At 42.9% G+C, this 26,452-nt stretch overlaps 1 protein-coding gene across 1 annotated transcript in view; it reads left to right on the top strand.

The window, feature by feature from the left end:
* The window catches only part of NPFFR2 (neuropeptide FF receptor 2), a 106,216-nt gene that overhangs the window by 67,798 nt on the left and 11,966 nt on the right, over positions 1 to 26,452 (top strand). Inside the window, exon 2 of the mRNA XM_017501625.2 lies at positions 13,088 to 13,422. Coding sequence (XP_017357114.1) covers positions 13,088 to 13,422 — 335 coding nt within the window. The remainder of the gene's footprint in view (positions 1 to 13,087; positions 13,423 to 26,452) is intronic.

The following is a 26,452-nucleotide window of genomic DNA, read 5'->3' as shown; positions in this document are numbered from 1 at the left end:
GGGGTTTCACCATGTTGACCAGGATGGTCTCGATCTCTTGACCTTGTGATCCACCCGCCTCGGCCTCCCAAAGTGCTGGGATTACAGGCTTGAGCCACCGCGCCCGGCCTGAACATGCAGTGTTTCTAAGGTCAAATTCACTTTCTTCTCTGGACAATCCTTTTTAACATGTTTTTTTAATCAATGGGAGGATTCAATCCAACCTCTCAAAGTATTTCCTTATCCTGGGAAGCATCATTTGCATAAGTCTAATTTTCACTTACTTCTATTAATAAAGTACAAACCCTCTAACACAATGTAGCTATGACTTAGAGATTAATGTAATGTTTGACACACCATACATCAGTAAAAAAACACTATCAATCAAGGCAATATGTTTCTTCTTTAGATTACAGATTATTAAGGACCCAATATTCATTTTTCAGAGAAAAGAAGTTCAAGGACTTTATTTCCATATTGGCCATTAGTCGGCCCCAGATCTGAGAGAGATGTCCAACACTGTTATTCTCTCTGCCCTGACGTGTTGGCAGGGAAATAACATAATTGTCTCCTTCCCTGGGATTGAAATATGCTCACAAGCCCTTTTGCTATTTGCTATGATCTGTTCTGATATACTTGCAACTCAGCAAGCATGTTGTTTACCACAGAGTGAGTAACAGCAGCCCTGCTAATACTTCTTTGTCACAAAGATATGTGCTGAGTTTTGTTGTATAAAGGATCATAAAAGTGTCCTGCCACTTGATAATGGCAGGAGCTACATAAAAACTGTGGGAAAACCTTGATACGATACACAAAGCAAATTTTTAAGTGCATATCTCAGTCTGTTTTGGCTGATATAACAAAATATCTTAGACTGTGTAACTTATAAACAACAAAAATGTATTTCTCATAGTTTTGAAGACTGGGAAGTCAAAGATTAAGGCATGGGAGGTTTGATATCTGGTGAGGGCCCTCTTTCCCATAGATAGCACCTTCTAGCTGTGTCTTCACATGGTGGAAGGGCCAAATAACTTCCCGCAGGCCCCTTTTATAAGAGCACTAATCCCATATATGAAGGCTCTGTCCTTTTGACCAAATCACTTCCTAAAGCCCCCCTAATACTATTTCACTGGGGTTTGGATGTATAAATTTGGTGAAGCACAAACATTCAGACCATAACAATGCACATTACAATATTGTTAACTGTAGGTACTATGTTGAATAGCAGATTTCTTGAATTTATTTATTTTGCATAACCGAAACTTTATGCCAATTGAAGAACTTCCATTTTCCCCTCCTTTTAACTCCTGGTAACCACCATTCTATTTTCTACTTCTAAGAGTTTGACTATTTCAGATAGCTCATATGAGTAGAGTCATATAGTATTTGTCCTTCTGTTACTGGTTTATTTCACTTAGCAATAATGTCTTGCACATTCATCCGTGTTGTGTGAAATAGTAGGATTTCCACAAACATTTTTAAATAATTCTTTCTCTGTTGACTAAGTGTGGGGTGCAGTATCTTATCTCATTAACCCTTCAGTGCATGGCCTGAGAACCCAGTGCCTGCCCACTTCAAGACGCAGGTAATAATCCTAGAAATTTGACTAAATCTGCCTTATTCCAAATCTCTCTTCTGAGTCAATAACTAGTTATTTCTGGTAGTTATGTACATGGCACACTTAAATTCTTCCCTAAATTCTCACAGAAATTTTTTTTAAATGACTGCCCATTTCCTTGACAACAGCAAGGCCATTGGCTACAAGTGAAGAATCTTTGAACTGCTTTTATCCCTGTCCAATGTGTAGGTGTGCCCTTGTCTTCTTCCACCAAGCTTTACCCATCTGCAGGGTGTACTGATGTAGTTTTCTAAACAGGTGACATAATCCAGAAACTCTCCTCAGTGAGCCAGACTACTTACTTTACTTTAATAGGGAGCAATTTATGAGACACAGAACATGCAGCAATGAAGCTGGAAAAGATAGCTGAGGTCTTTATTTGATCATCTCTATGGTCAGGGAAGCAACCTGCTTGACATGGTTTGGCTGTGTCCCCACCTAAATCTCATCTTGAATTGTAGTTCCCATAGTCCCCACAAGTCGTGGAAGGTACCCAGTGGGAGAAAATTGAGTCATAAAGGCAGTTACCCCCATGCTGCTGTTCTCATGATAGTGAGTTCTCAAAGCTCTGATGGTTTTATAAGGGGCTTTTTCCTTTGTGCTTAGCACATCTCATTGCTGCTGCCATGTGAAGAAATATATGTTTACTTCCCCTTCTGCCATGATTGTAAGTTTCCTGAGGCCTTCCCAGCCATGCCGAACTGTCAGTCAATTAAACCTAATTCCTTTATAAATTACCCAGTCTCAAGCATGTCTTTATTAGCAGTGTGAGAACAGACCAAAAGCTGCTCCTGTATGTGGCGATCCCCTTCTGTGTACTTGCCCACTTCCCAAAGCCTGCTTTTTAACATCCCGTTTCTAATTTATGAGTGAACTTTGGCTATACTTTTTGATCCCTAAATGAATTTTTCTGACATTATCCAAGACAAAGTTGTTTTCCCTAGATTCAGAGTTAGCTGATGTCCTTCTGTGGTGGGCAGAGTATTGATGACCAGCACTCAGTAACAAACAATCAACTGCTTTTTAAATGGTTTATTAGGAATAGCTATTTTGCCTAACATTTGTGCTCAAAAAATAAGAGGTCTTCGCTGAACTCTTTAATTTCTGCATATAGCTGTAGTCTGCGTATGTTCTGGTTTCAGGTGCATCTAATATTATCTGTGCAGTCAAATCACACAGTCCTAATAGACCTTCCTGCATCACCACTCTCCAAAAATCCTTTAGCAATTGATTCTGCTCAGAGCCTCTACTCAAATTCAGTTATCTTTCTGGTGATTCTGTGAACAGAGGTCAATAGCATTCTTAGATTGAAGAAAACAAAAACAAAAAACTTCTGCAAAAGCCAAAGTAAGTCCTATTTGTCTCTAGATCTCTTGTTCATTGGCAGATTCTCTAAGAGAAAATGTTTTATGGTTTCAAAAAATATCTCTAATTGCTCCAGTCAATGTTAATTCCAAGGTCTATGACTTTTATCTGGGTTCATCAGCCTGCCTATGCTTGTCACATGAATCACCACAGTCCTTAACTCCTCTTGAATTCTTATTAGAGGAGAAGCTTTTGTAATATAATCAACATAATTTACTAACTTGCTTTGAGTATTTGTTAAGTCCAAGTCCCACTTCATGAAATTTTGCAGTTATCCAGGCAAATTCAAACATACTTCTGACAATATAGTAAATGTATCCTGAGTCCTATTCTGTGAGAATGCATACTGTGCCTAGCTGTTCCTAGAAATTGAGATGGAGAAAAAAGCACTAGGCAAGTTTCTAATGACATAGCCATCCTCCTTGGCTTGCTGTGCTTCCTATACAATGTTTACCACATCAGGCACAGTTGAAGAAATTGGAAGAACTACTTGTTAAGTGCTTGATAATCTACAGCTAACCTTCAGGGACTGGCCAGGCAGCTCTGTCAAAGGGGAAGCTAATGGGAACCAATAATCTTACCTCAAGCATTCGCTTAATCAGAGCAATAATCTCTTGTACATTCCTGGAATTCTGTATTGTTTACAATTTATTCTAAGAAAACACAAAAAATTCCAATAGTTACCATTCAGCATGGCCAATTAAAACTTCAGGAAAGGTGACTTAGACAATATACTTTTCACCAAAAATGGAAAAAGGGAACATTCTCTATTAGCACATAATGTCTATTCCAATTATGCATTCAGCTAAAGGCCATTAACCAGTAAAGAGCCTTTCAAGTCATATTTTTCACTCCTAATCTTATTTGATGCTGGTCCCCCTAACACGGCATCTCCAAATCCTGCTAGTTTCACCTTTGGGTCTTTCATAGATTTGATTTATCATAAGTGCTACTGAACAGTGAAAGCCTCTATCAAGTCATCTTTAGAGGATTTACCTACCAGTTCCTGGCTTTTTTACTCAAATAATTGCAAAAGGCCTATGATTTCTTGTTGGGGGTAGGGTAAGATTATCTCAGCCTCTCAGTCAACCTTTTTCAGACTCGACTTTATTCATGGAAATACATTCAGGCTGTTGTTTATGTACTTTCCATTTTGAATCATGATCCTGATCATTTGATTTGATTTTTCCCAGGCTACAATGCTTTGAGTGAACTTGCAGTGACACTTTAAGAAGTGGGAGGGAGGATCAGTGTCTCCCCACCTTCCAAAGATGGATACTGTTATTCTAACTTCTTAGTAGAAACTGTATGACTCTTTCTCTCTCTTTCTACACTGCTTTTTATAAAGCATCTCAACAGCTCCACTAAGTTGATCAGCTTCGTATTTCCTTCCTTTTTATTTTTCTCTTCATGGTCCTTTCTTTTGTGTGTTTTTCTTTTTATGCTCACACAGCCCCCTCTGCATTAACTGAGCTGGCAGGTCCATCACTGTCTCCTAAATATTCCCTTGGCTTCCCAAGAGCAAGATTATATAAGGAGAACAGAAGACAGAAGCTCTCCAGAGTGGCATATCTTTCATTGTCTGTGCCAGGAATGTTAAATTGAGTGTGTCTTTCTCATCATCAAATAGACAACTTTGGGTTAGTCACTCATACCATGCCTAGAGCCTTGGAAGACATATGACACTTGTGAGTGAGGGGAGAAGGAAATTACCTTTCTCAGGGTAGGGTTGCTATGCTTCTACTTTGACTGGTTATATAGATTAATTATTATGCAACATGAAAATACTTGATTACAGAAGTTTTCAGTCACTGGGGATTAGCCTTCAACTCACATAGCTCTAAAATTAGTGAGATTTCCCAGACAGTTGAAGAAACTGCAAATAATGATTTACCAGGCTTCTGCTGGTATTTTTACGTAAAATATTTGAAATTTTTCACAGAATATCTTTGGGATTTAGCAGTCACCTGATCTTACCTCCAGCTGTTTGTGTATTTTTTTGAGTAGTCAATGGCCTTGGTTATACTACTTTGTGAGGAAGAAGGACATCATTCCAAGTAGTTATAGAAGTACAAGTAGGTCTTCCATGACATGAAAAAAAAAAAAAAGAGTCTCACAGCAAAGAACAGTAGGATTTGGAAATTATTTTTCTTAGGATTTGGTACTTATAAACAATACATAGATTTTATTGTTCTTTCGTTTAAGGGGGCTTAAAGGTCTCACTTTATCAGCACCACTAGCACTAGCCAGGGCTAGAAATTTTTCTGTCTTCCTCTTCTCTCTTCCAGTCACCCTTCGTCAATCCACAAAGCCATTTCCCTCATATCTAAGCCTATTTCCTCCACATCCTATTGCCTCAAAGATTTGCTGTGTACTATCATCAATGGGTAGGAGTCATCTTGTAATTAGATCTTCATTATATTTTTTCCATCTACTTTTTGTTGCTAAAAATGACCCAAGCCATTAAGATTTATCAGATTGAAGCATAGTTCTGCTTGCACTGTCAGTCTGTGCTAACACAAAGTCTCAGACTGCAAAGCAACATGTTCAAAACTTTACCAGTTCTGAAAATGTACTAATAATTTCAAGGATAGGGGCAATCAAGAAAATGTACTAATAATTTCAAGGATATGGGCAATCAAGAGGCTCAGACAACCTTGGCAGTGATGGGGGGTGGGAGTGTCTGTGACAGTACCAGTTCCCTGGCACTTTCCATGTTTGAGATGTAGTCTCCAGTTCAAATGGAAGATGAGGTCTCCTTGTGGAGTTTTGCTTGGTTGCCTCACACAGCAGGAGGAATATTTAAACTATAAAATATTGCCAGTTTATGCCTCAGTTTAGGCATTTTCTAGGGAGCCCAGCATCATAAATCCTTAGGTTCTTAACTTATTAATATTTTCTGCAGGTAATCCTTAACCAAGGATGTTCTGTCAAGCACTTTTCATAGATAAGGACTTTTCTGGAAATATGAATAGTCTATTTACCCAGAGGTTCGGTTATCATGTTGACAAGGAGATTGTATTGGGTCACTTGCCCTTTTAATTTCTCCCAGGGTCAGAAATGAATAACCAGTCAGCGGCTTTAACTTCTTCCATCCAAAAATGTGTGCATAAATATAACATTCATTGAATTTTTAAAAATTGAATACATTCTTTTAACCAGCACCCGGATCGAGAAATATCCCTATTCCAGCTGCCCAGAAGCCTCCCCTCATGCTTGTTTTCTGTCACTACTCCATCCAGGGGCAAATAATTGACATGATATAATTTTATAATAAAAATGTGTTATTTTAAATTGTTGATTGCTACCCCTATAATAATTCACATGTAGACAATCACGTATACACCTGTGTAGATAGTAATCTCTTAAATTATAGAATGAGGTCTAACTTCTGTCTGTTACATGAAAATATGAAGTTTTTTAAGCATGTGGCTTTCAAAAGTTTTCTTAGGGTTTGGCAAATGTAAATAATGCTTAGATCCTCTTGTTCTTTGTTCTTATTATTTGAGTACAACATGAATATATTTGTGCTATAAAAATTCAAGCAATAAAAAATAGTAAAATGTAAAAGCTTTTTCTTCACCTTACAACATAATCCATTCCTGTCCCCAGAAGTCACCACTATTAATAAATATTTTTCTATTTAATTAGAGTTTTGTTTTTGACATGAAGAACATATTATAGAGCATTATATATCAGAATAGACTTCCTATGATTATAATGGCTTTACTTTATTATAGCACAGAGGTTAAAGTATCTGAAGTCAGACTATCTGAATTTAAATCTTGACCTTGCTACTTCCCTGCTGATGACTTAGGGCCAGTTACTTGCTTTTTCCCCAGTTTCTTCACCTAAAAATGGTTAATAGTGATAATCATAGTATTGTCTCAGAGTATTAAGTGAATTAATAGGGATCAAGTTTATAACAGAAGTTGGCTGAGGTCAACTGTTCAGATATATTTTGCCATTATTAAGATGTTATCATATTGTATATTTGATTATTAATATTGCTAAAATTCACTTAAATTTTCATCTGTTTATGGTCAATTATGTTGTTTCTAAACTTTTTCTATGACAAAGTTACAAAGAATGTAATACTTTCATGGCTTTTTACTCATGGATGTATTTACATCAATAAATTATATTTCTAGAAATGAAAAGGTCAAGTGGAACATAATGCACATTTTAATTTGACTGGCATTCCCAGATTCACTTTCAATAAGTCTTATCTTTATATCCCTTACTAACACTGTATGAGAATATTTGTTTCCCTGCATCTGTTGTCAGCCAACATCAGATATCATTAATCTTTTAAATTTTTGCCAGTGTGATGGATGTGAGTTCTGATTATTAGCAACATGTTTGCTCTGACTGGGAGGGCATGGGAATAACTGCTTCTAAACAAGGCCTTAGGACCGAATCTTCTCAGCATGTGTGATTTTTGGTCTCATAGGCAGAGGTGTAGTGGGTAGTGTCGGATTCAGCTGATCCAAAAATCAGCTTCCCAGTTTACCTCAAGTAACTCCCCCGGGCTGCTTCCTATTTCTTTATATTGTAACTCTGATCTTGGAGCCGCCTCTAAACCCTCCCTTTTCGTGAAAGTTCCTTCTTAGATGCATTTTAACCTAGAATTTTCTGCAGTCTTGTTTCTCTTTATTCAACCTTAACAGCTTTCCGTGTTTTGGGTCTTTAAAAGCACTCTTCTTTTGTTTTCCAATGTATCTATATGTTGTTTTTTTAATAGTCTTCAATATTTTCTTTAGAACTTTTAATTTAGACTTTGCAAAAGCTATTATTACATTAAAGTGATTTTCACTTTCAAAGAAGTCATTAAAATTTATCATTCTAGTTTGGGACAATATTAATATCTCTTGGCTTATAAGGACAATGAAACTATAGTATTCTAATACATACATAATTAATCATTTTTGCACATTGATTTGTACATTTATTAAAATAAGAATGAAAGGATGCCAGAGTAGGATATCCCTAGAAATATGTTTTTCCACTGCACATGTTTATTGTTTTGAAATTATTGCATAGATTGCATGCAAATATCAAACTTTAATGTTTGTAATAAAGAAAATATTTTTCTGTAACAAGCTGTATGATATGCTTGTTTATATATTTCTTTTATAGATATGTTTATTTCAATATATTATATTCCAAACTTATACTATTGAGTAGAATTCCACTCTAAAGGTGATTATTTAATTATAATCTTCACAAATTTGACTACACATGGATATAAAAATGGGGCAAATGGACGCTGGGATAATTACAATCTTCACTTAAATTTGACTACACATGGATATAAAGAGGAGGCAAATGGACACTGGGAACTACTAGAGGGGGAGGGAAGGAGTGGGGCAAGGGCTAAAAACTACCCATTTTGTACTATGCTCACTACTCAGGTGATAGGATCATTCTTACCCCGAATCTCTTCATCACCCAATATACCCATGTAACAAATCTGCACATGTACCCCCTGAACCTAATAAAAGTCAAAGTTAAAAAAGAAAAAAAAGTACTTTTGAAATAAAAAACAAGAAGAAAATATTTCATTGACACTATAAAATTAAGAGGGAATCCTATAAACAGTTCACTTGAGGTGTAAAAGCATAACAGTCATTTAAATAGTGGGCTTATTTCTTTTACAGGCATTAGTGTTTTGTGCAGGCGTATTTATAATTTCATATCATACTGTCACCCTGGCCTTCTACATTCCTCATTTACTGTACTTCTTTTGTTTGTGTCATAGCTTCTTTTCAGTTTAGTTGCAGTCACTTAATTCCTTTTCTTTTTTAACCTTCCTAATGATCCTCATTTTTACATTTATTTTCTTCTTTTGATGCTTTGGTTCAATCTGCTGGCATATGAATACATGTTCAACAATCAATTATTAAAAATAAAGAGGTTTCATCTTTAAAGTTTTGCCAGTTCTGATGCTGTGAATATTCCTATCACAGTCACCTTCAAACAGCTACCATAATATCACTGAATGTGCATTTGGGCAGAGATGTTCACAATTGGCTCTCATTGTAAGCTCGCTTAAAAACACCAGTATCTGTATTCCTCATTACAGTGAAAGCTGAGATGTGGTCTGATTCACTATTATATTCTCCAGTTCTTAGAACAGTACCTAGCACATTGTCAACACAGTGGATATTTATTAAATCAATGAATGAATGAACAAAAGATGTTCCCCTCACTTCCAAGAAAGAGTACAGTGAAGTATTTCCCTGATGGCATGTCCATGTGATTCTAGCCCTTTGCCACCCTCTTCAGGAATCCAATGATGAAAGAAAATAGAAGTAATTTTGGTACCCAGTCCTTGAGATCACTTTCTGAAGGAATGATGTTAACATTAATGAATAAAAAAGGAAGAAATAAAAAGCACACCACACATACTTTGTGCTCTGGTAGCACTAGCCCTAAACACAGTATGAGTAAGGTAACAAAAGAGTAACTTGAGATATATTAAAAATGGCTTTAAAACCAGAAGGGAGGAAGAAAGGAGCAAAAGAAGGAAGAGGGAAGGGGAAAAGTGAAAAACATATAGAAGACGGAAAGGAAAATAATACGAAATATTCACGAAGTGCCTACTCTGAATTATGTACCTTTTATTTGCTTTATATAAATTATATTATGAGGTTGAAAATATGTGCTCTGGAGCAGAGCTGCATAGAATGAAACCCGCTTCTGATTTGTACTGATGGTGTGACCTTTAGCAGATTAGTTAATTTGACCATTGCTTCAGTTTCCTCTTTGACTGTCCTACCATGAGACTATAACGAACCAATGCATGTAAAAATGCTTAACACTGAGTCTGACATTTGGTAAGCATATAATAAATTTTAACTACAATTATTTGATGAAAATCTAACAACAGCCCTATGAGGTTTGTATACTTATTTTTACTTGTTTGATAAGGAGTCTGAAATACAAACAGATTAAATAATTTACTCAAAGCCACACAGGTATTAATTATGCAGCCATCTTCCAGGAAATACCAATAGAAAACAGGATGTAGGATTTAAGTGCAGGCAATTATTTTCCAGAGCCTACTGTTTTTAAACCCTATGTTATTATAAGAAGACATTCAGGTACCTTTAGTGGAAGAAAATTTGAGAAAAGAAATGATTAACAAACAAGAAATTACAAAAGAAAAATCTACAATCTATGAAACAAAAAGTAAATAATGAGATTAATTAATTCATTTAATAAATACTTATTGGGCACCAATTATTGGTTCGACCATGCTTTTAGATACTGAGAATTTAACTGTGGACTGGTCTCTACTGTCACAGAATATACTTTATAATACAGTATATAAAATGACATAACAAAATGGAAATGCTGTTTGTAAAGGTAGCAAAATCTTCAACAGAAAAATCAATATTATTAGAAACTGATAATTTTTGAAAGATGGGATATAGCATATCAACATATAGAAAATAAGTATCCATAGTAGAGAATATAACAGTGGAACAGTTAATGACTTCTGACATGAAGGAAGTACTGAGATGGAAATTGAATAGGATTTGTTTTCTTTCAGAAAAAAAAAATCAGTAGAAAATATATATGCTGATATAGGTAACAAAATTTGAGGATTAAAAATCTCTTCTAGACAATAGATTAAAAAAAGCATAGCACAAATAAGAAAATACAAATATTGGATTGGGTTCTAATTTTTTTGTACCAAAATTTCCAACAAATAGTGGAGCCCATCTGCAAGGATATGAGCAAAAAATAGTGGGATCTAAATATGTTGTACATAGATTGTTATTCATGTCAATGGGATAAGGAGTTGGTCTCATATATGTACTAACTCAGCAGATACAATAATTGGAAACTTCGTGAGAAGTTTGTAGTTAAATACACACTGTAATTACTTATAATACTATTAAATGCAATAAGACAATTTAATACATGGAGAAGCTACCTTATTAAAATATTGAAATAAGCATCGAAATAAAGTAAATGTAGAATACAGCTATATGTCTGAGCAAATACAATTGCAGAATAAAAAATAAATGTTATAATTACTAAAGAAAACTCCAATCTCTTAACTATGTTTATAGAAAATATGAGGAAAAGATCTCAGGTAATACTACAAAAATTGGATAGGTGGTGTATTGGTTTCCTATTACTGCAGTAGCAAGTTGTCATACTTAGTGTCTAAAATAGCAAACATTTGTTACCTTGTAGGTCTGAAGGTCAGAAGTCTGGAATGGTTTCCACTAGGCTTATCAAGATGTTGGCAAGGCTGCATTTCTTGCTTTAGTTTCTATGGAAGAATTTGTTTTCTTGCTTTTCTTTTCCAGCTTCTAGAGGTTGCCTGCTTTCCTTGGTTCATGGTCCTTTTCAATTTGTAAAGCCAGCAATGGCCCATCAAGTTGGTCTCACCTAGAATCACTCTAATACTGATGCTTCTGTATCTCTTCAACTGTTAAGGACTCTTATGATTACGTTAAGCCTGCCTATATAACCAGAATATCCTACTTTAAGATAAGCTGATCAGCAACCTTAATTCCCCTCTGCTATGTAACCTAACCTACTCCAAAGTTCTAGAGAGTTGGACAGAGATACTTGGGAAGCCATTATGCTGCTGACCATAGGTGGTAGGAAGTTTAAATTTTATAGCTAAGGACAACAAGCATTCATTCATTTCTAATGTAGATAAATATATAAATATTTTACATTTATAGAATATTTCTAATTTAGAAATTGTCTGATATTTCTTCAGGATAAGATTATACATTTTTGGCAAAAATTTTGCTAAACTGATGTTAAATTCTCATGCATTACATCAAGGAGCATATAATATATTTGCATCCCATTATCCAAAATGTTATCTTGGATCATTTAACTAAGGTGGTATTTGCCCAGTTTTTTCTAACTGAAAGTTACAAGTGTTTTGTGGGTAGATAATTTCCGACAATGTTGACTATCCTGTTTCAAACATTTGTCCACTACTTTAAGCAGTTATTTATAATGCTTTGCTGGAACACACTAACAGTGTGGGGAGGTCAATTGTATAAGCCCACTATCAAATTAATTTCCATTTATGGGCACATATAACCTTCTGTTCAATTAATTAACAAGGTGTGCAGAAAAGAGACAACAAGCAGGCCGGAGGCTGCTACCCTTAGAAAAGCCCGCTTGCTAAGTTGGCCCTTGGTTGGAGCCTGGGAACTTAAATAATGATCACTTCCTATACTGTTATGCATACCTTGTGTATTAATAGAATTATGCTAAGTGAAACCAAGACAAGTAACCTAGCCCTATTTTCAGAGACTCAAAATATGGTGGCTGTGTTTGCATACAGAAGCATATTAAAATAATATTCAGGTCAGGTGCATTGGCTCATGCCTGTAACCCTAGCATTTTGGGAGGCTGAGGTGGATGGATCACTTGAACTCAGGAGTTCAAGACCAGCCTGGGCAACATGGCAAAACTCCATCTCTACTAAAAATATAAAAATTAGCTGATCATGATGGCATGCACCTGTGATCTCAGCTACTTGGAGGGTTGAGGCAAGAGGATCACTTGAGCCTGGGAGATTGAGGTTACAGGGAGCTGAGACGGTCCCACTACATTGCAGCCCAGGTGACAAAATGAAACTCCTGCAAAAAAAAAATAATTAACTGAGTCAGAACAGAATACGGAAAATACAAGAAGCTTATTTCTTTAGGGGTTTCAAAGATGTAGACATCATATCTTGTTCAGATTATCAGGAAAGCTAGAGGCATGAAAGTTAGCTTTAAATTAATAGGTGGGTCTTGAGAGATGATACCTGGAGGTAGAGGGAAGGAGAGTTTTGGAAGGCAAGAGAAATGGATAGAGTGCATGCCTAAAGAAATGAAACATAGAGTGCATTAGAAATAAAATATAATAATAACAATTATGACACAAATTGGAATTTTCAAATGCTCTTGGTTAAAATCCTAATAATTTGAGTGCCTTATTTATAATTCAATTTCATGTAAAACTTATAGATTATTATAGAAAGACCATAAAATTCCATGGGGTTTTATGGATGTTCCTCTTAAACTCAAGCACAGAATTTGTGTTCTACTGGCTCCTAATTATGCTTTTCTTTTCTGTCTCTTCTTTGTTAAGGTTCATCATGAATGAGACATGGGATTCAAACTCTTCAGAAAACTGGCATCCCATCTGGAGTGTCAATGACACAAAGCATCATCTGTACTCAGATATTAATATTACCTATGTGAACTACTATCTTCACCAGCCTCAAGTGGCAGCAATCTTCATTATTTCCTACTTCCTAATTTTCTTTTTGTGCATGGTGGGAAATACTGTGGTTTGCTTTATTGTAATGAGGAACAAACATATGCACACAGTCACTAATCTCTTCATCTTAAACCTGGCCATAAGTGATTTACTAGTTGGCATATTCTGCATGCCTACAACACTGCTGGACAATATTATAGCAGGTATGTTGCCTTTTGTGCAGTTCAAAGGCAATATGAAATGTTTGTCTCATATCTCGGCAGCGATGGAAGGGTTGTTCATTCATTCATTTATTTGCAAATGTTTATGGAATTCCAGGAACTGATCCAGGCACCTGGCCTCCTGGTGTCTACATTCTGGAGTAGATGGACAATAGAAAAATAGATAATTAGAGAATGAGAAGGATTCTGGAGGAAAATGAAAGTGACATAATAGAAACAGAATGTGGAAGCTGCTATTTTTATATAGTATTCACTGGAGGTCACGAGAAAATAAGATTTAGTATGTCTTACCTAAAGCCTTTGAATTTTCTTAATAAAGTTCAGGGCACATATAATATGATAGAAATATTACTATGAACTGTAAAGTCCAAAGAATTGATACATCTGATTTCAGTTAATGCAATGTCTTCAATCTAACATAAGTAGAAGTATAGCCCCTCATGTGGTTACCTAGGGAGATTTCCAACAGTTATTGAGAGATGTAACAATCAATGATTTTTCAAAAAGTGGTAGTTTATGTGTGCAACGTAAGTCAGTTTACATTGTAAAGCTTAGGGTAGCGCCCTATATTACTTCTGGGCACACAGTACTACTTCTTTAGCACTACTTTGTACGCTTCTGAAGTGCAGGAAAAATGTAACATAAGTGGAAAATTAGGCCCTCGTGTGGTTAGCTTCCAGTACACTGTCTGTACACAATATCACCTTAATAAGTATTTGTTGTATTAATTAAAGAGCAGTGTTCAGAGTATTCACATTCCAAATCTGTAATGTGTTCTCACTTAGAACCACAGGTCCAGGCTTGAGGGTGGAGCCCTGGCCAGGGACTCCATCCTTTTCTAACTAGTATTTCCCTCAAGTCCATATCAGTTACATTATAAAGATACTGTGCTTGACTAAAAGAGGGTGTACAGATTGATAAAAATTATTGTTATCACTCTCAGGCAAGCTGGTTTTTTTTAAAATTTAACTTCTATTTTCAATTCAGGGATACATATGCAAGTTTATTACATAGGTAAACTGTGTTGTGGGGGGTTGTTGTACAGATTATTTTGTCACCCAGGTATTAAGCCTAGTACCTATTAGGTTTCTTCCTGAGTCTCTTCCTCCTCACACCCTCACCCTCTGATAGATCCCAGTGTGTGTTGCTCCCCTCTGTGTCCATGTGTTCTTATCATTAGCTCCCACATATAAGTCAGAACATGTAGCATTTGGTTTCCTGTTCCTGCATTAGTTTGCTACAGATAATGGCCTCCAGCTCCATCCATGTTCCTTCAAAGAACATGAGCTCATTCTTTCTTATGGCTACATAATATTGCATGGTGTATATATACCACATTTTCTTTATTTGGTCTACCATTGAAGGGCATTTACGTTGATTCCATGTCTTTGTTATTATGAATAGTGCTGCAATGAACATACACATACATAGGTCTTTATAATAGAACAATTTATATTCCATTGGGCATATACCAGGATTGAGATTGCTGGGTTGAATGGTAGTTCTGTCTTTAGGTCTTTGAAGCATTGTCACACTGTCCTCCAGAATGGTTGAACTCATCTACATTCCCACCAATAGTGTAAAAGGATTTCTTTTTCTCCACAACTTAACCAACATCTGTTATTTTTAAACTTTTTAATAGTAGCCACTCTGACTGATGTGGAATGTTATCCTATTGTGGTTTTGATTTGCATTTCTCTAATAATCAGTGATGTTGAGCTTTTTAAAATATGCCTGTTGGCCACATGTATGTATTCTTTTGAAACGCTTCTGTTCATTGCTTTGCCCACTTTTTAATGAGGTTGTTTATTTCTTTTAAATTTGTTTAAGATCTTTGTAGATGCTGGATATTAGACCTTGTCTGTTTACTCTGTTGGTATTTTCTTTTATCATGTGAAACCTCTTTAATTGTTAATAGATTATATTTGTATATTTTTGCTTTTGTTGTGATTGCTTTTGGTATATCCCTCATGAAATTTTTACCTGTTCCTATGTCCAGAATGGTATTGCCTACTACTAATATTAGGCAGTTGTCTTCCAGAGTTTTCATAGTTTTGGGTTTTTAAGTCCTTAATCCACCTTGAGTTAATTTTTTTATATGGTGTAAGGAAGGGGTCTAGTTTCAATCTGTATATGGCTAGCCAGTTATCCCAGTGCCATTTATTAAATAGGGAATCCTTTCCACATTGCTTGTGTCAGCTTTGTTGAAGATATTCGTAGGTGTATGACCTTGTTTCTCGGTTCTTTATTGTGTTCCATTGGTCTATCTTTCTGTTTCTGTACTAGTACCATGCTGTTTTGTTTACCTTAGTGTTGTAATATAGTTTGAAGTTGGGTAGCATAATACCTTCAGCTTTGTTCTTTTTACTTAGAATTGCCTTGGCTATTCAGGCTCTTTTTTGGTTCCACATGAATTTCAAAATAATTTTTCTAGTTCTGTAAAGAATGTTATTGGTAATTTAATAGATATAGCATAGAATCTATAAATTGCTTTGGGCAGTATGGTTATTTTCATGATATTGATTCTTCCTATCCATGAGCAAGGAGTGTTTTTCCATTTTTTTCTATCATCATGGATTTCTTTGAGCAGCATTTTGTAATTCTTTTTGTAGAAAACTTTTACCTCTCTGATTAGCTGTATTCCTGTATATTTTATTCTGTTTGTGGAAATTTTGAATAGGATTGAGTTCCTGATTTGGCTCTTGGCTTGACTGTTGTTAGTGTATAGGAATGCTAGTGATTTTTGTGTACATTTATTTACTTTTTTTAGCCTGAGACTCTCAGGAACTTTATTTTGCCAACAAAAAAATGATCTCAATATTTTACATCATATATATTTTAAATTACATTAAGTTATTATTCTTACACACACATTGCCCATCCTTGGCCAGGCACGGTGGTTCACACCTCCAATCCAAGCACTTTGGGAGGCCAAGGCGGGCAGATCACTTAAGGCCAGGAATTCAGGTCCAGCCTGGCCAACGTGGTGAAAACCTATCTCTTAAAAATACAAAAATTTGCCCGATGTGGTGGCCTATACCTGTAATCCCAGCCACTTAGGAAGCTGAGGCGTGATTATTGCTTGAACACTGGCGGTGGAGGTTGCAGTGAGCCGAAATTGCGCCACTGCACTACAGAGTGGGTGAGAGTGGGATTCTGTCTCAAAAAAAAAAAAAAAAAACCCATCTTTAAATAAAAAATAATAAAAAAATAAAAATTGAAAAAAACTATTTTTAGTAGAGACCAGTTCTCACTATGTTGCCCAGGCTGGTCTTGAACTCTTGGGCTCAAGTGATCTTCCCTCTTTGGCCTCACAAAGTGCTGGCATTGTAGGCGTGAGCCACTGCGTCCAGCCCAGAAGATAATTAATCTTATATTAAAAGTAGGCTTCAGAGTTATGGAATTGTAGATCTGAAAAGTCCCCCTACCTCAAATATATACATTTCTAAAGCCATTGTATGTAGTGGCACATCAGGCCCCAGAGATTAAAAGATGCTTTGGGGAATGGGGCCAGGGAAGAGCAGAAAGAAGACAAAGTGTTTGAGAGAGATGGAAAGAGCACTGAACTGGCTGGAATCAAGTAATGGGTCCTGCCTCCATCTGTGCCCTCACTAGTTGTGCAAACCTGGACAAGCCAAAAGCTTGTAGGCCTGTCTCCATTTTTTTTTTTTTTTTTTTTTTTTTTGAGACAAGAGTCTCACTCTGTCCCCAGGCTGGAGTGCAGTGGCATGATCTGGGCTCACTGCAACCTCCACCTCCCAGGTTCAAGAGAGTCTCCTGCCTAAAGAGGATACACCTAATGCCGAAACAGATTGTTAATGATCATCAAGAAAAATCCAACTACAGACAGTTGTGTGAAACCAGGAATGTGATAGGAATACAATATGCAGAAGAGCAGGCAGGGATATTTTCATCAGGATGGTAGAACCCCAATGTAAGGGTTATCGCTGAGTTTAAAATGAGGAAACTGACGCCAGCACAAAAAGATTAAATGCCAATTTATTCAGCTCCCAGGTAAGGTTCTGTGGTCCTGGGGAAAGAGGCCGGAGAAGTCACACCTGACTCTTCTGGGGGGGGGGTTTAATAGGGAGTGAAGGCGTTTGATTGGTTGCAGGGAAGCAGGTTGTGGTCAGGGCAGGCTGCTATTGGTAGGTAGGCGGGATTTTCCAACTGCGGGCTAGGTGCCGAGTGCAGAGCTTAGTGTTGAGTGCAGAGGGGTTTTACAAGGTGGGCTAGGTGCTGAGTGCAGAGCTTAGTGCTGAGTGCAGAGGGGTTTTCCAAGGCGGGCTAGGTGCCGAGTGCAGAGCTTAGTGTTGAGTGCAGAGGGGTTTTACAAGGTGGGCTAGGTGCTGAGTGCAGAGCTTAGTGCTGAGTGCAGAGGGGTTTTCCAAGGCGGGCTAGGTGCCGAGTGCAGAGCTTAGTGTTGAGTGCAGAGGGGTTTTACAAGGTGGGCTAGGTGCTGAGTGCAGAGCTTAGTGCTGAGTGCAGAGGGGTTTTCCAAGGCGGGCTAGGTGCCGAGTGCAGAGCTTAGTGTTGAGTGCAGAGGGGTTTTACAAGGTGGGCTAGGTGCTGAGTGCAGAGCTTAGTGCTGAGTGCAGAGGGGTTTTCCAAGGCGGGCTAGGTGCCGAGTGCAGAGCTTAGTGTTGAGTGCAGAGGGGTTTTACAAGGTGGGCTAGGTGCTGAGTGCAGAGCTTAGTGCTGAGTGCAGAGGGGTTTTCCAAGGCGGGCTAGGTGCCGAGTGCAGAGCTTAGTGTTGAGTGCAGAGGGGTTTTACAAGGTGGGCTAGGTGCTGAGTGCAGAGCTTAGTGCTGAGTGCAGAGGGGTTTTCCAAGGCGGGCTAGGTGCCGAGTGCAGAGCTTAGTGTTGAGTGCAGAGGGGTTTTACAAGGTGGGCTAGGTGCTGAGTGCAGAGCTTAGTGCTGAGTGCAGAGGGGTTTTCCAAGGCGGGCTAGGTGCCGAGTGCAGAGCTTAGTGTTGAGTGCAGAGGGGTTTTACAAGGTGGGCTAGGTGCTGAGTGCAGAGCTTAGTGCTGAGTGCAGAGGGGTTTTCCAAGGCGGGCTAGGTGCCGAGTGCAGAGCTTAGTGTTGAGTGCAGAGGGGTTTTACAAGGTGGGCTAGGTGCTGAGTGCAGAGCTTAGTGCTGAGTGCAGAGGGGTTTTCCAAGGCGGGCTAGGTGCCGAGTGCAGAGCTTAGTGTTGAGTGCAGAGGGGTTTTACAAGGTGGGCTAGGTGCTGAGTGCAGAGCTTAGTGCTGAGTGCAGAGGGGTTTTCCAAGGCGGGCTAGGTGCCGAGTGCAGAGCTTAGTGTTGAGTGCAGAGGGGTTTTACAAGGTGGGCTAGGTGCTGAGTGCAGAGCTTAGTGCTGAGTGCAGAGGGGTTTTCCAAGGCGGGCTAGGTGCCGAGTGCAGAGCTTAGTGTTGAGTGCAGAGGGGTTTTACAAGGTGGGCTAGGTGCTGAGTGCAGAGCTTAGTGCTGAGTGCAGAGGGGTTTTCCAAGGCGGGCTAGGTGCCGAGTGCAGAGCTTAGTGTTGAGTGCAGAGGGGTTTTACAAGGTGGGCTAGGTGCTGAGTGCAGAGCTTAGTGCTGAGTGCAGAGGGGTTTTCCAAGGCGGGCTAGGTGCCGAGTGCAGAGCTTAGTGTTGAGTGCAGAGGGGTTTTACAAGGTGGGCTAGGTGCTGAGTGCAGAGCTTAGTGCTGAGTGCAGAGGGGTTTTCCAAGGCGGGCTAGGTGCCGAGTGCAGAGCTTAGTGTTGAGTGCAGAGGGGTTTTACAAGGTGGGCTAGGTGCTGAGTGCAGAGCTTAGTGCTGAGTGCAGAGGGGTTTTCCAAGGCGGGCTAGGTGCCGAGTGCAGAGCTTAGTGTTGAGTGCAGAGGGGTTTTACAAGGTGGGCTAGGTGCTGAGTGCAGAGCTTAGTGCTGAGTGCAGAGGGGTTTTCCAAGGCGGGCTAGGTGCCGAGTGCAGAGCTTAGTGTTGAGTGCAGAGGGGTTTTACAAGGTGGGCTAGGTGCTGAGTGCAGAGCTTAGTGCTGAGTGCAGAGGGGTTTTCCAAGGCGGGCTAGGTGCCGAGTGCAGAGCTTAGTGTTGAGTGCAGAGGGGTTTTACAAGGTGGGCTAGGTGCTGAGTGCAGAGCTTAGTGCTGAGTGCAGAGGGGTTTTCCAAGGCGGGCTAGGTGCCGAGTGCAGAGCTTAGTGTTGAGTGCAGAGGGGTTTTACAAGGTGGGCTAGGTGCTGAGTGCAGAGCTTAGTGCTGAGTGCAGAGGGGTTTTCCAAGGCGGGCTAGGTGCCGAGTGCAGAGCTTAGTGTTGAGTGCAGAGGGGTTTTACAAGGTGGGCTAGGTGCTGAGTGCAGAGCTTAGTGCTGAGTGCAGAGGGGTTTTCCAAGGCGGGCTAGGTGCCGAGTGCAGAGCTTAGTGTTGAGTGCAGAGGGGTTTTACAAGGTGGGCTAGGTGCTGAGTGCAGAGCTTAGTGCTGAGTGCAGAGGGGTTTTCCAAGGCGGGCTAGGTGCCGAGTGCAGAGCTTAGTGTTGAGTGCAGAGGGGTTTTACAAGGTGGGCTAGGTGCTGAGTGCAGAGCTTAGTGCTGAGTGCAGAGGGGTTTTCCAAGGCGGGCTAGGTGCCGAGTGCAGAGCTTAGTGTTGAGTGCAGAGGGGTTTTACAAGGTGGGCTAGGTGCTGAGTGCAGAGCTTAGTGCTGAGTGCAGAGGGGTTTTCCAAGGCGGGCTAGGTGCCGAGTGCAGAGCTTAGTGTTGAGTGCAGAGGGGTTTTACAAGGTGGGCTAGGTGCTGAGTGCAGAGCTTAGTGCTGAGTGCAGAGGGGTTTTCCAAGGCGGGCTAGGTGCCGAGTGCAGAGCTTAGTGTTGAGTGCAGAGGGGTTTTACAAGGTGGGCTAGGTGCTGAGTGCAGAGCTTAGTGCTGAGTGCAGAGGGGTTTTCCAAGGCGGGCTAGGTGCCGAGTGCAGAGCTTAGTGTTGAGTGCAGAGGGGTTTTACAAGGTGGGCTAGGTGCTGAGTGCAGAGCTTAGTGCTGAGTGCAGAGGGGTTTTCCAAGGCGGGCTAGGTGCCGAGTGCAGAGCTTAGTGTTGAGTGCAGAGGGGTTTTACAAGGTGGGCTAGGTGCTGAGTGCAGAGCTTAGTGCTGAGTGCAGAGGGGTTTTCCAAGGCGGGCTAGGTGCCGAGTGCAGAGCTTAGTGTTGAGTGCAGAGGGGTTTTACAAGGTGGGCTAGGTGCTGAGTGCAGAGCTTAGTGCTGAGTGCAGAGGGGTTTTCCAAGGCGGGCTAGGTGCCGAGTGCAGAGCTTAGTGTTGAGTGCAGAGGGGTTTTACAAGGTGGGCTAGGTGCTGAGTGCAGAGCTTAGTGCTGAGTGCAGAGGGGTTTTCCAAGGCGGGCTAGGTGCCGAGTGCAGAGCTTAGTGTTGAGTGCAGAGGGGTTTTACAAGGTGGGCTAGGTGCTGAGTGCAGAGCTTAGTGCTGAGTGCAGAGGGGTTTTCCAAGGCGGGCTAGGTGCCGAGTGCAGAGCTTAGTGTTGAGTGCAGAGGGGTTTTACAAGGTGGGCTAGGTGCTGAGTGCAGAGCTTAGTGCTGAGTGCAGAGGGGTTTTCCAAGGCGGGCTAGGTGCCGAGTGCAGAGCTTAGTGTTGAGTGCAGAGGGGTTTTACAAGGTGGGCTAGGTGCTGAGTGCAGAGCTTAGTGCTGAGTGCAGAGGGGTTTTCCAAGGCGGGCTAGGTGCCGAGTGCAGAGCTTAGTGTTGAGTGCAGAGGGGTTTTACAAGGTGGGCTAGGTGCTGAGTGCAGAGCTTAGTGCTGAGTGCAGAGGGGTTTTCCAAGGCGGGCTAGGTGCCGAGTGCAGAGCTTAGTGTTGAGTGCAGAGGGGTTTTACAAGGTGGGCTAGGTGCTGAGTGCAGAGCTTAGTGCTGAGTGCAGAGGGGTTTTCCAAGGCGGGCTAGGTGCCGAGTGCAGAGCTTAGTGTTGAGTGCAGAGGGGTTTTACAAGGTGGGCTAGGTGCTGAGTGCAGAGCTTAGTGCTGAGTGCAGAGGGGTTTTCCAAGGCGGGCTAGGTGCCGAGTGCAGAGCTTAGTGTTGAGTGCAGAGGGGTTTTACAAGGTGGGCTAGGTGCTGAGTGCAGAGCTTAGTGCTGAGTGCAGAGGGGTTTTCCAAGGCGGGCTAGGTGCCGAGTGCAGAGCTTAGTGTTGAGTGCAGAGGGGTTTTACAAGGTGGGCTAGGTGCTGAGTGCAGAGCTTAGTGCTGAGTGCAGAGGGGTTTTCCAAGGCGGGCTAGGTGCCGAGTGCAGAGCTTAGTGTTGAGTGCAGAGGGGTTTTACAAGGTGGGCTAGGTGCTGAGTGCAGAGCTTAGTGCTGAGTGCAGAGGGGTTTTCCAAGGCGGGCTAGGTGCCGAGTGCAGAGCTTAGTGTTGAGTGCAGAGGGGTTTTACAAGGTGGGCTAGGTGCTGAGTGCAGAGCTTAGTGCTGAGTGCAGAGGGGTTTTCCAAGGCGGGCTAGGTGCCGAGTGCAGAGCTTAGTGTTGAGTGCAGAGGGGTTTTACAAGGTGGGCTAGGTGCTGAGTGCAGAGCTTAGTGCTGAGTGCAGAGGGGTTTTCCAAGGCGGGCTAGGTGCCGAGTGCAGAGCTTAGTGTTGAGTGCAGAGGGGTTTTACAAGGTGGGCTAGGTGCTGAGTGCAGAGCTTAGTGCTGAGTGCAGAGGGGTTTTCCAAGGCGGGCTAGGTGCCGAGTGCAGAGCTTAGTGTTGAGTGCAGAGGGGTTTTACAAGGTGGGCTAGGTGCTGAGTGCAGAGCTTAGTGCTGAGTGCAGAGGGGTTTTCCAAGGCGGGCTAGGTGCCGAGTGCAGAGCTTAGTGTTGAGTGCAGAGGGGTTTTACAAGGTGGGCTAGGTGCTGAGTGCAGAGCTTAGTGCTGAGTGCAGAGGGGTTTTCCAAGGCGGGCTAGGTGCCGAGTGCAGAGCTTAGTGTTGAGTGCAGAGGGGTTTTACAAGGTGGGCTAGGTGCTGAGTGCAGAGCTTAGTGCTGAGTGCAGAGGGGTTTTCCAAGGCGGGCTAGGTGCCGAGTGCAGAGCTTAGTGTTGAGTGCAGAGGGGTTTTACAAGGTGGGCTAGGTGCTGAGTGCAGAGCTTAGTGCTGAGTGCAGAGGGGTTTTCCAAGGCGGGCTAGGTGCCGAGTGCAGAGCTTAGTGTTGAGTGCAGAGGGGTTTTACAAGGTGGGCTAGGTGCTGAGTGCAGAGCTTAGTGCTGAGTGCAGAGGGGTTTTCCAAGGCGGGCTAGGTGCCGAGTGCAGAGCTTAGTGTTGAGTGCAGAGGGGTTTTACAAGGTGGGCTAGGTGCTGAGTGCAGAGCTTAGTGCTGAGTGCAGAGGGGTTTTCCAAGGCGGGCTAGGTGCCGAGTGCAGAGCTTAGTGTTGAGTGCAGAGGGGTTTTACAAGGTGGGCTAGGTGCTGAGTGCAGAGCTTAGTGCTGAGTGCAGAGGGGTTTTCCAAGGCGGGCTAGGTGCCGAGTGCAGAGCTTAGTGTTGAGTGCAGAGGGGTTTTACAAGGTGGGCTAGGTGCTGAGTGCAGAGCTTAGTGCTGAGTGCAGAGGGGTTTTCCAAGGCGGGCTAGGTGCCGAGTGCAGAGCTTAGTGTTGAGTGCAGAGGGGTTTTACAAGGTGGGCTAGGTGCTGAGTGCAGAGCTTAGTGCTGAGTGCAGAGGGGTTTTCCAAGGCGGGCTAGGTGCCGAGTGCAGAGCTTAGTGTTGAGTGCAGAGGGGTTTTACAAGGTGGGCTAGGTGCTGAGTGCAGAGCTTAGTGCTGAGTGCAGAGGGGTTTTCCAAGGCGGGCTAGGTGCCGAGTGCAGAGCTTAGTGTTGAGTGCAGAGGGGTTTTACAAGGTGGGCTAGGTGCTGAGTGCAGAGCTTAGTGCTGAGTGCAGAGGGGTTTTCCAAGGCGGGCTAGGTGCCGAGTGCAGAGCTTAGTGTTGAGTGCAGAGGGGTTTTACAAGGTGGGCTAGGTGCTGAGTGCAGAGCTTAGTGCTGAGTGCAGAGGGGTTTTCCAAGGCGGGCTAGGTGCCGAGTGCAGAGCTTAGTGTTGAGTGCAGAGGGGTTTTACAAGGTGGGCTAGGTGCTGAGTGCAGAGCTTAGTGCTGAGTGCAGAGGGGTTTTCCAAGGCGGGCTAGGTGCCGAGTGCAGAGCTTAGTGTTGAGTGCAGAGGGGTTTTACAAGGTGGGCTAGGTGCTGAGTGCAGAGCTTAGTGCTGAGTGCAGAGGGGTTTTCCAAGGCGGGCTAGGTGCCGAGTGCAGAGCTTAGTGTTGAGTGCAGAGGGGTTTTACAAGGTGGGCTAGGTGCTGAGTGCAGAGCTTAGTGCTGAGTGCAGAGGGGTTTTCCAAGGCGGGCTAGGTGCCGAGTGCAGAGCTTAGTGTTGAGTGCAGAGGGGTTTTACAAGGTGGGCTAGGTGCTGAGTGCAGAGCTTAGTGCTGAGTGCAGAGGGGTTTTCCAAGGCGGGCTAGGTGCCGAGTGCAGAGCTTAGTGTTGAGTGCAGAGGGGTTTTACAAGGTGGGCTAGGTGCTGAGTGCAGAGCTTAGTGCTGAGTGCAGAGGGGTTTTCCAAGGCGGGCTAGGTGCCGAGTGCAGAGCTTAGTGTTGAGTGCAGAGGGGTTTTACAAGGTGGGCTAGGTGCTGAGTGCAGAGCTTAGTGCTGAGTGCAGAGGGGTTTTCCAAGGCGGGCTAGGTGCCGAGTGCAGAGCTTAGTGTTGAGTGCAGAGGGGTTTTACAAGGTGGGCTAGGTGCTGAGTGCAGAGCTTAGTGCTGAGTGCAGAGGGGTTTTCCAAGGCGGGCTAGGTGCCGAGTGCAGAGCTTAGTGTTGAGTGCAGAGGGGTTTTACAAGGTGGGCTAGGTGCTGAGTGCAGAGCTTAGTGCTGAGTGCAGAGGGGTTTTCCAAGGCGGGCTAGGTGCCGAGTGCAGAGCTTAGTGTTGAGTGCAGAGGGGTTTTACAAGGTGGGCTAGGTGCTGAGTGCAGAGCTTAGTGCTGAGTGCAGAGGGGTTTTCCAAGGCGGGCTAGGTGCCGAGTGCAGAGCTTAGTGTTGAGTGCAGAGGGGTTTTACAAGGTGGGCTAGGTGCTGAGTGCAGAGCTTAGTGCTGAGTGCAGAGGGGTTTTCCAAGGCGGGCTAGGTGCCGAGTGCAGAGCTTAGTGTTGAGTGCAGAGGGGTTTTACAAGGTGGGCTAGGTGCTGAGTGCAGAGCTTAGTGCTGAGTGCAGAGGGGTTTTCCAAGGCGGGCTAGGTGCCGAGTGCAGAGCTTAGTGTTGAGTGCAGAGGGGTTTTACAAGGTGGGCTAGGTGCTGAGTGCAGAGCTTAGTGCTGAGTGCAGAGGGGTTTTCCAAGGCGGGCTAGGTGCCGAGTGCAGAGCTTAGTGTTGAGTGCAGAGGGGTTTTACAAGGTGGGCTAGGTGCTGAGTGCAGAGCTTAGTGCTGAGTGCAGAGGGGTTTTCCAAGGCGGGCTAGGTGCCGAGTGCAGAGCTTAGTGTTGAGTGCAGAGGGGTTTTACAAGGTGGGCTAGGTGCTGAGTGCAGAGCTTAGTGCTGAGTGCAGAGGGGTTTTCCAAGGCGGGCTAGGTGCCGAGTGCAGAGCTTAGTGTTGAGTGCAGAGGGGTTTTACAAGGTGGGCTAGGTGCTGAGTGCAGAGCTTAGTGCTGAGTGCAGAGGGGTTTTCCAAGGCGGGCTAGGTGCCGAGTGCAGAGCTTAGTGTTGAGTGCAGAGGGGTTTTACAAGGTGGGCTAGGTGCTGAGTGCAGAGCTTAGTGCTGAGTGCAGAGGGGTTTTCCAAGGCGGGCTAGGTGCCGAGTGCAGAGCTTAGTGTTGAGTGCAGAGGGGTTTTACAAGGTGGGCTAGGTGCTGAGTGCAGAGCTTAGTGCTGAGTGCAGAGGGGTTTTCCAAGGCGGGCTAGGTGCCGAGTGCAGAGCTTAGTGTTGAGTGCAGAGGGGTTTTACAAGGTGGGCTAGGTGCTGAGTGCAGAGCTTAGTGCTGAGTGCAGAGGGGTTTTCCAAGGCGGGCTAGGTGCCGAGTGCAGAGCTTAGTGTTGAGTGCAGAGGGGTTTTACAAGGTGGGCTAGGTGCTGAGTGCAGAGCTTAGTGCTGAGTGCAGAGGGGTTTTCCAAGGCGGGCTAGGTGCCGAGTGCAGAGCTTAGTGTTGAGTGCAGAGGGGTTTTACAAGGTGGGCTAGGTGCTGAGTGCAGAGCTTAGTGCTGAGTGCAGAGGGGTTTTCCAAGGCGGGCTAGGTGCCGAGTGCAGAGCTTAGTGTTGAGTGCAGAGGGGTTTTACAAGGTGGGCTAGGTGCTGAGTGCAGAGCTTAGTGCTGAGTGCAGAGGGGTTTTCCAAGGCGGGCTAGGTGCCGAGTGCAGAGCTTAGTGTTGAGTGCAGAGGGGTTTTACAAGGTGGGCTAGGTGCTGAGTGCAGAGCTTAGTGCTGAGTGCAGAGGGGTTTTCCAAGGCGGGCTAGGTGCCGAGTGCAGAGCTTAGTGTTGAGTGCAGAGGGGTTTTACAAGGTGGGCTAGGTGCTGAGTGCAGAGCTTAGTGCTGAGTGCAGAGGGGTTTTCCAAGGCGGGCTAGGTGCCGAGTGCAGAGCTTAGTGTTGAGTGCAGAGGGGTTTTACAAGGTGGGCTAGGTGCTGAGTGCAGAGCTTAGTGCTGAGTGCAGAGGGGTTTTCCAAGGCGGGCTAGGTGCCGAGTGCAGAAGTGTGCATGTCCGAGCTCCCTGCAAAGCAACCAGCCTTACACCCAAGACCAGGGATCCAGGAGCATTTATTTATTCATGTAGCAGTAGTTATTTGGGAGATTCAAGGAGGCAGGCTTACATTTGGTGTGAGGGATGACTGTGGTGGATACGGGTGTTGGGTACTGAACAGCAGGTACCAACATGGGTAAGGAGGGTCCCCACTTTGAGATATTGTGATACGAAGCTAGGATCCTGTAACCATTCATCTAATATTTGTTGAGCAACTGCCAAGTTATAGGTGCTGGGGATAAAGAAATGTCTCTGCATTTCTGGAGCTTAAGTTCCAGTGAAGGAAGAGAAACAATA

Source organism: Cebus imitator, unplaced genomic scaffold (genome assembly GCF_001604975.1).
Source record: "Cebus imitator isolate Cc_AM_T3 unplaced genomic scaffold, Cebus_imitator-1.0 Scaffold283, whole genome shotgun sequence".
Classification (NCBI taxonomy): Eukaryota; Metazoa; Chordata; class Mammalia; order Primates; family Cebidae; genus Cebus; species Cebus imitator.
Note: the sequence above shows the minus strand (reverse complement) of the source record. Positions and strands in the feature narration are given on the sequence as shown.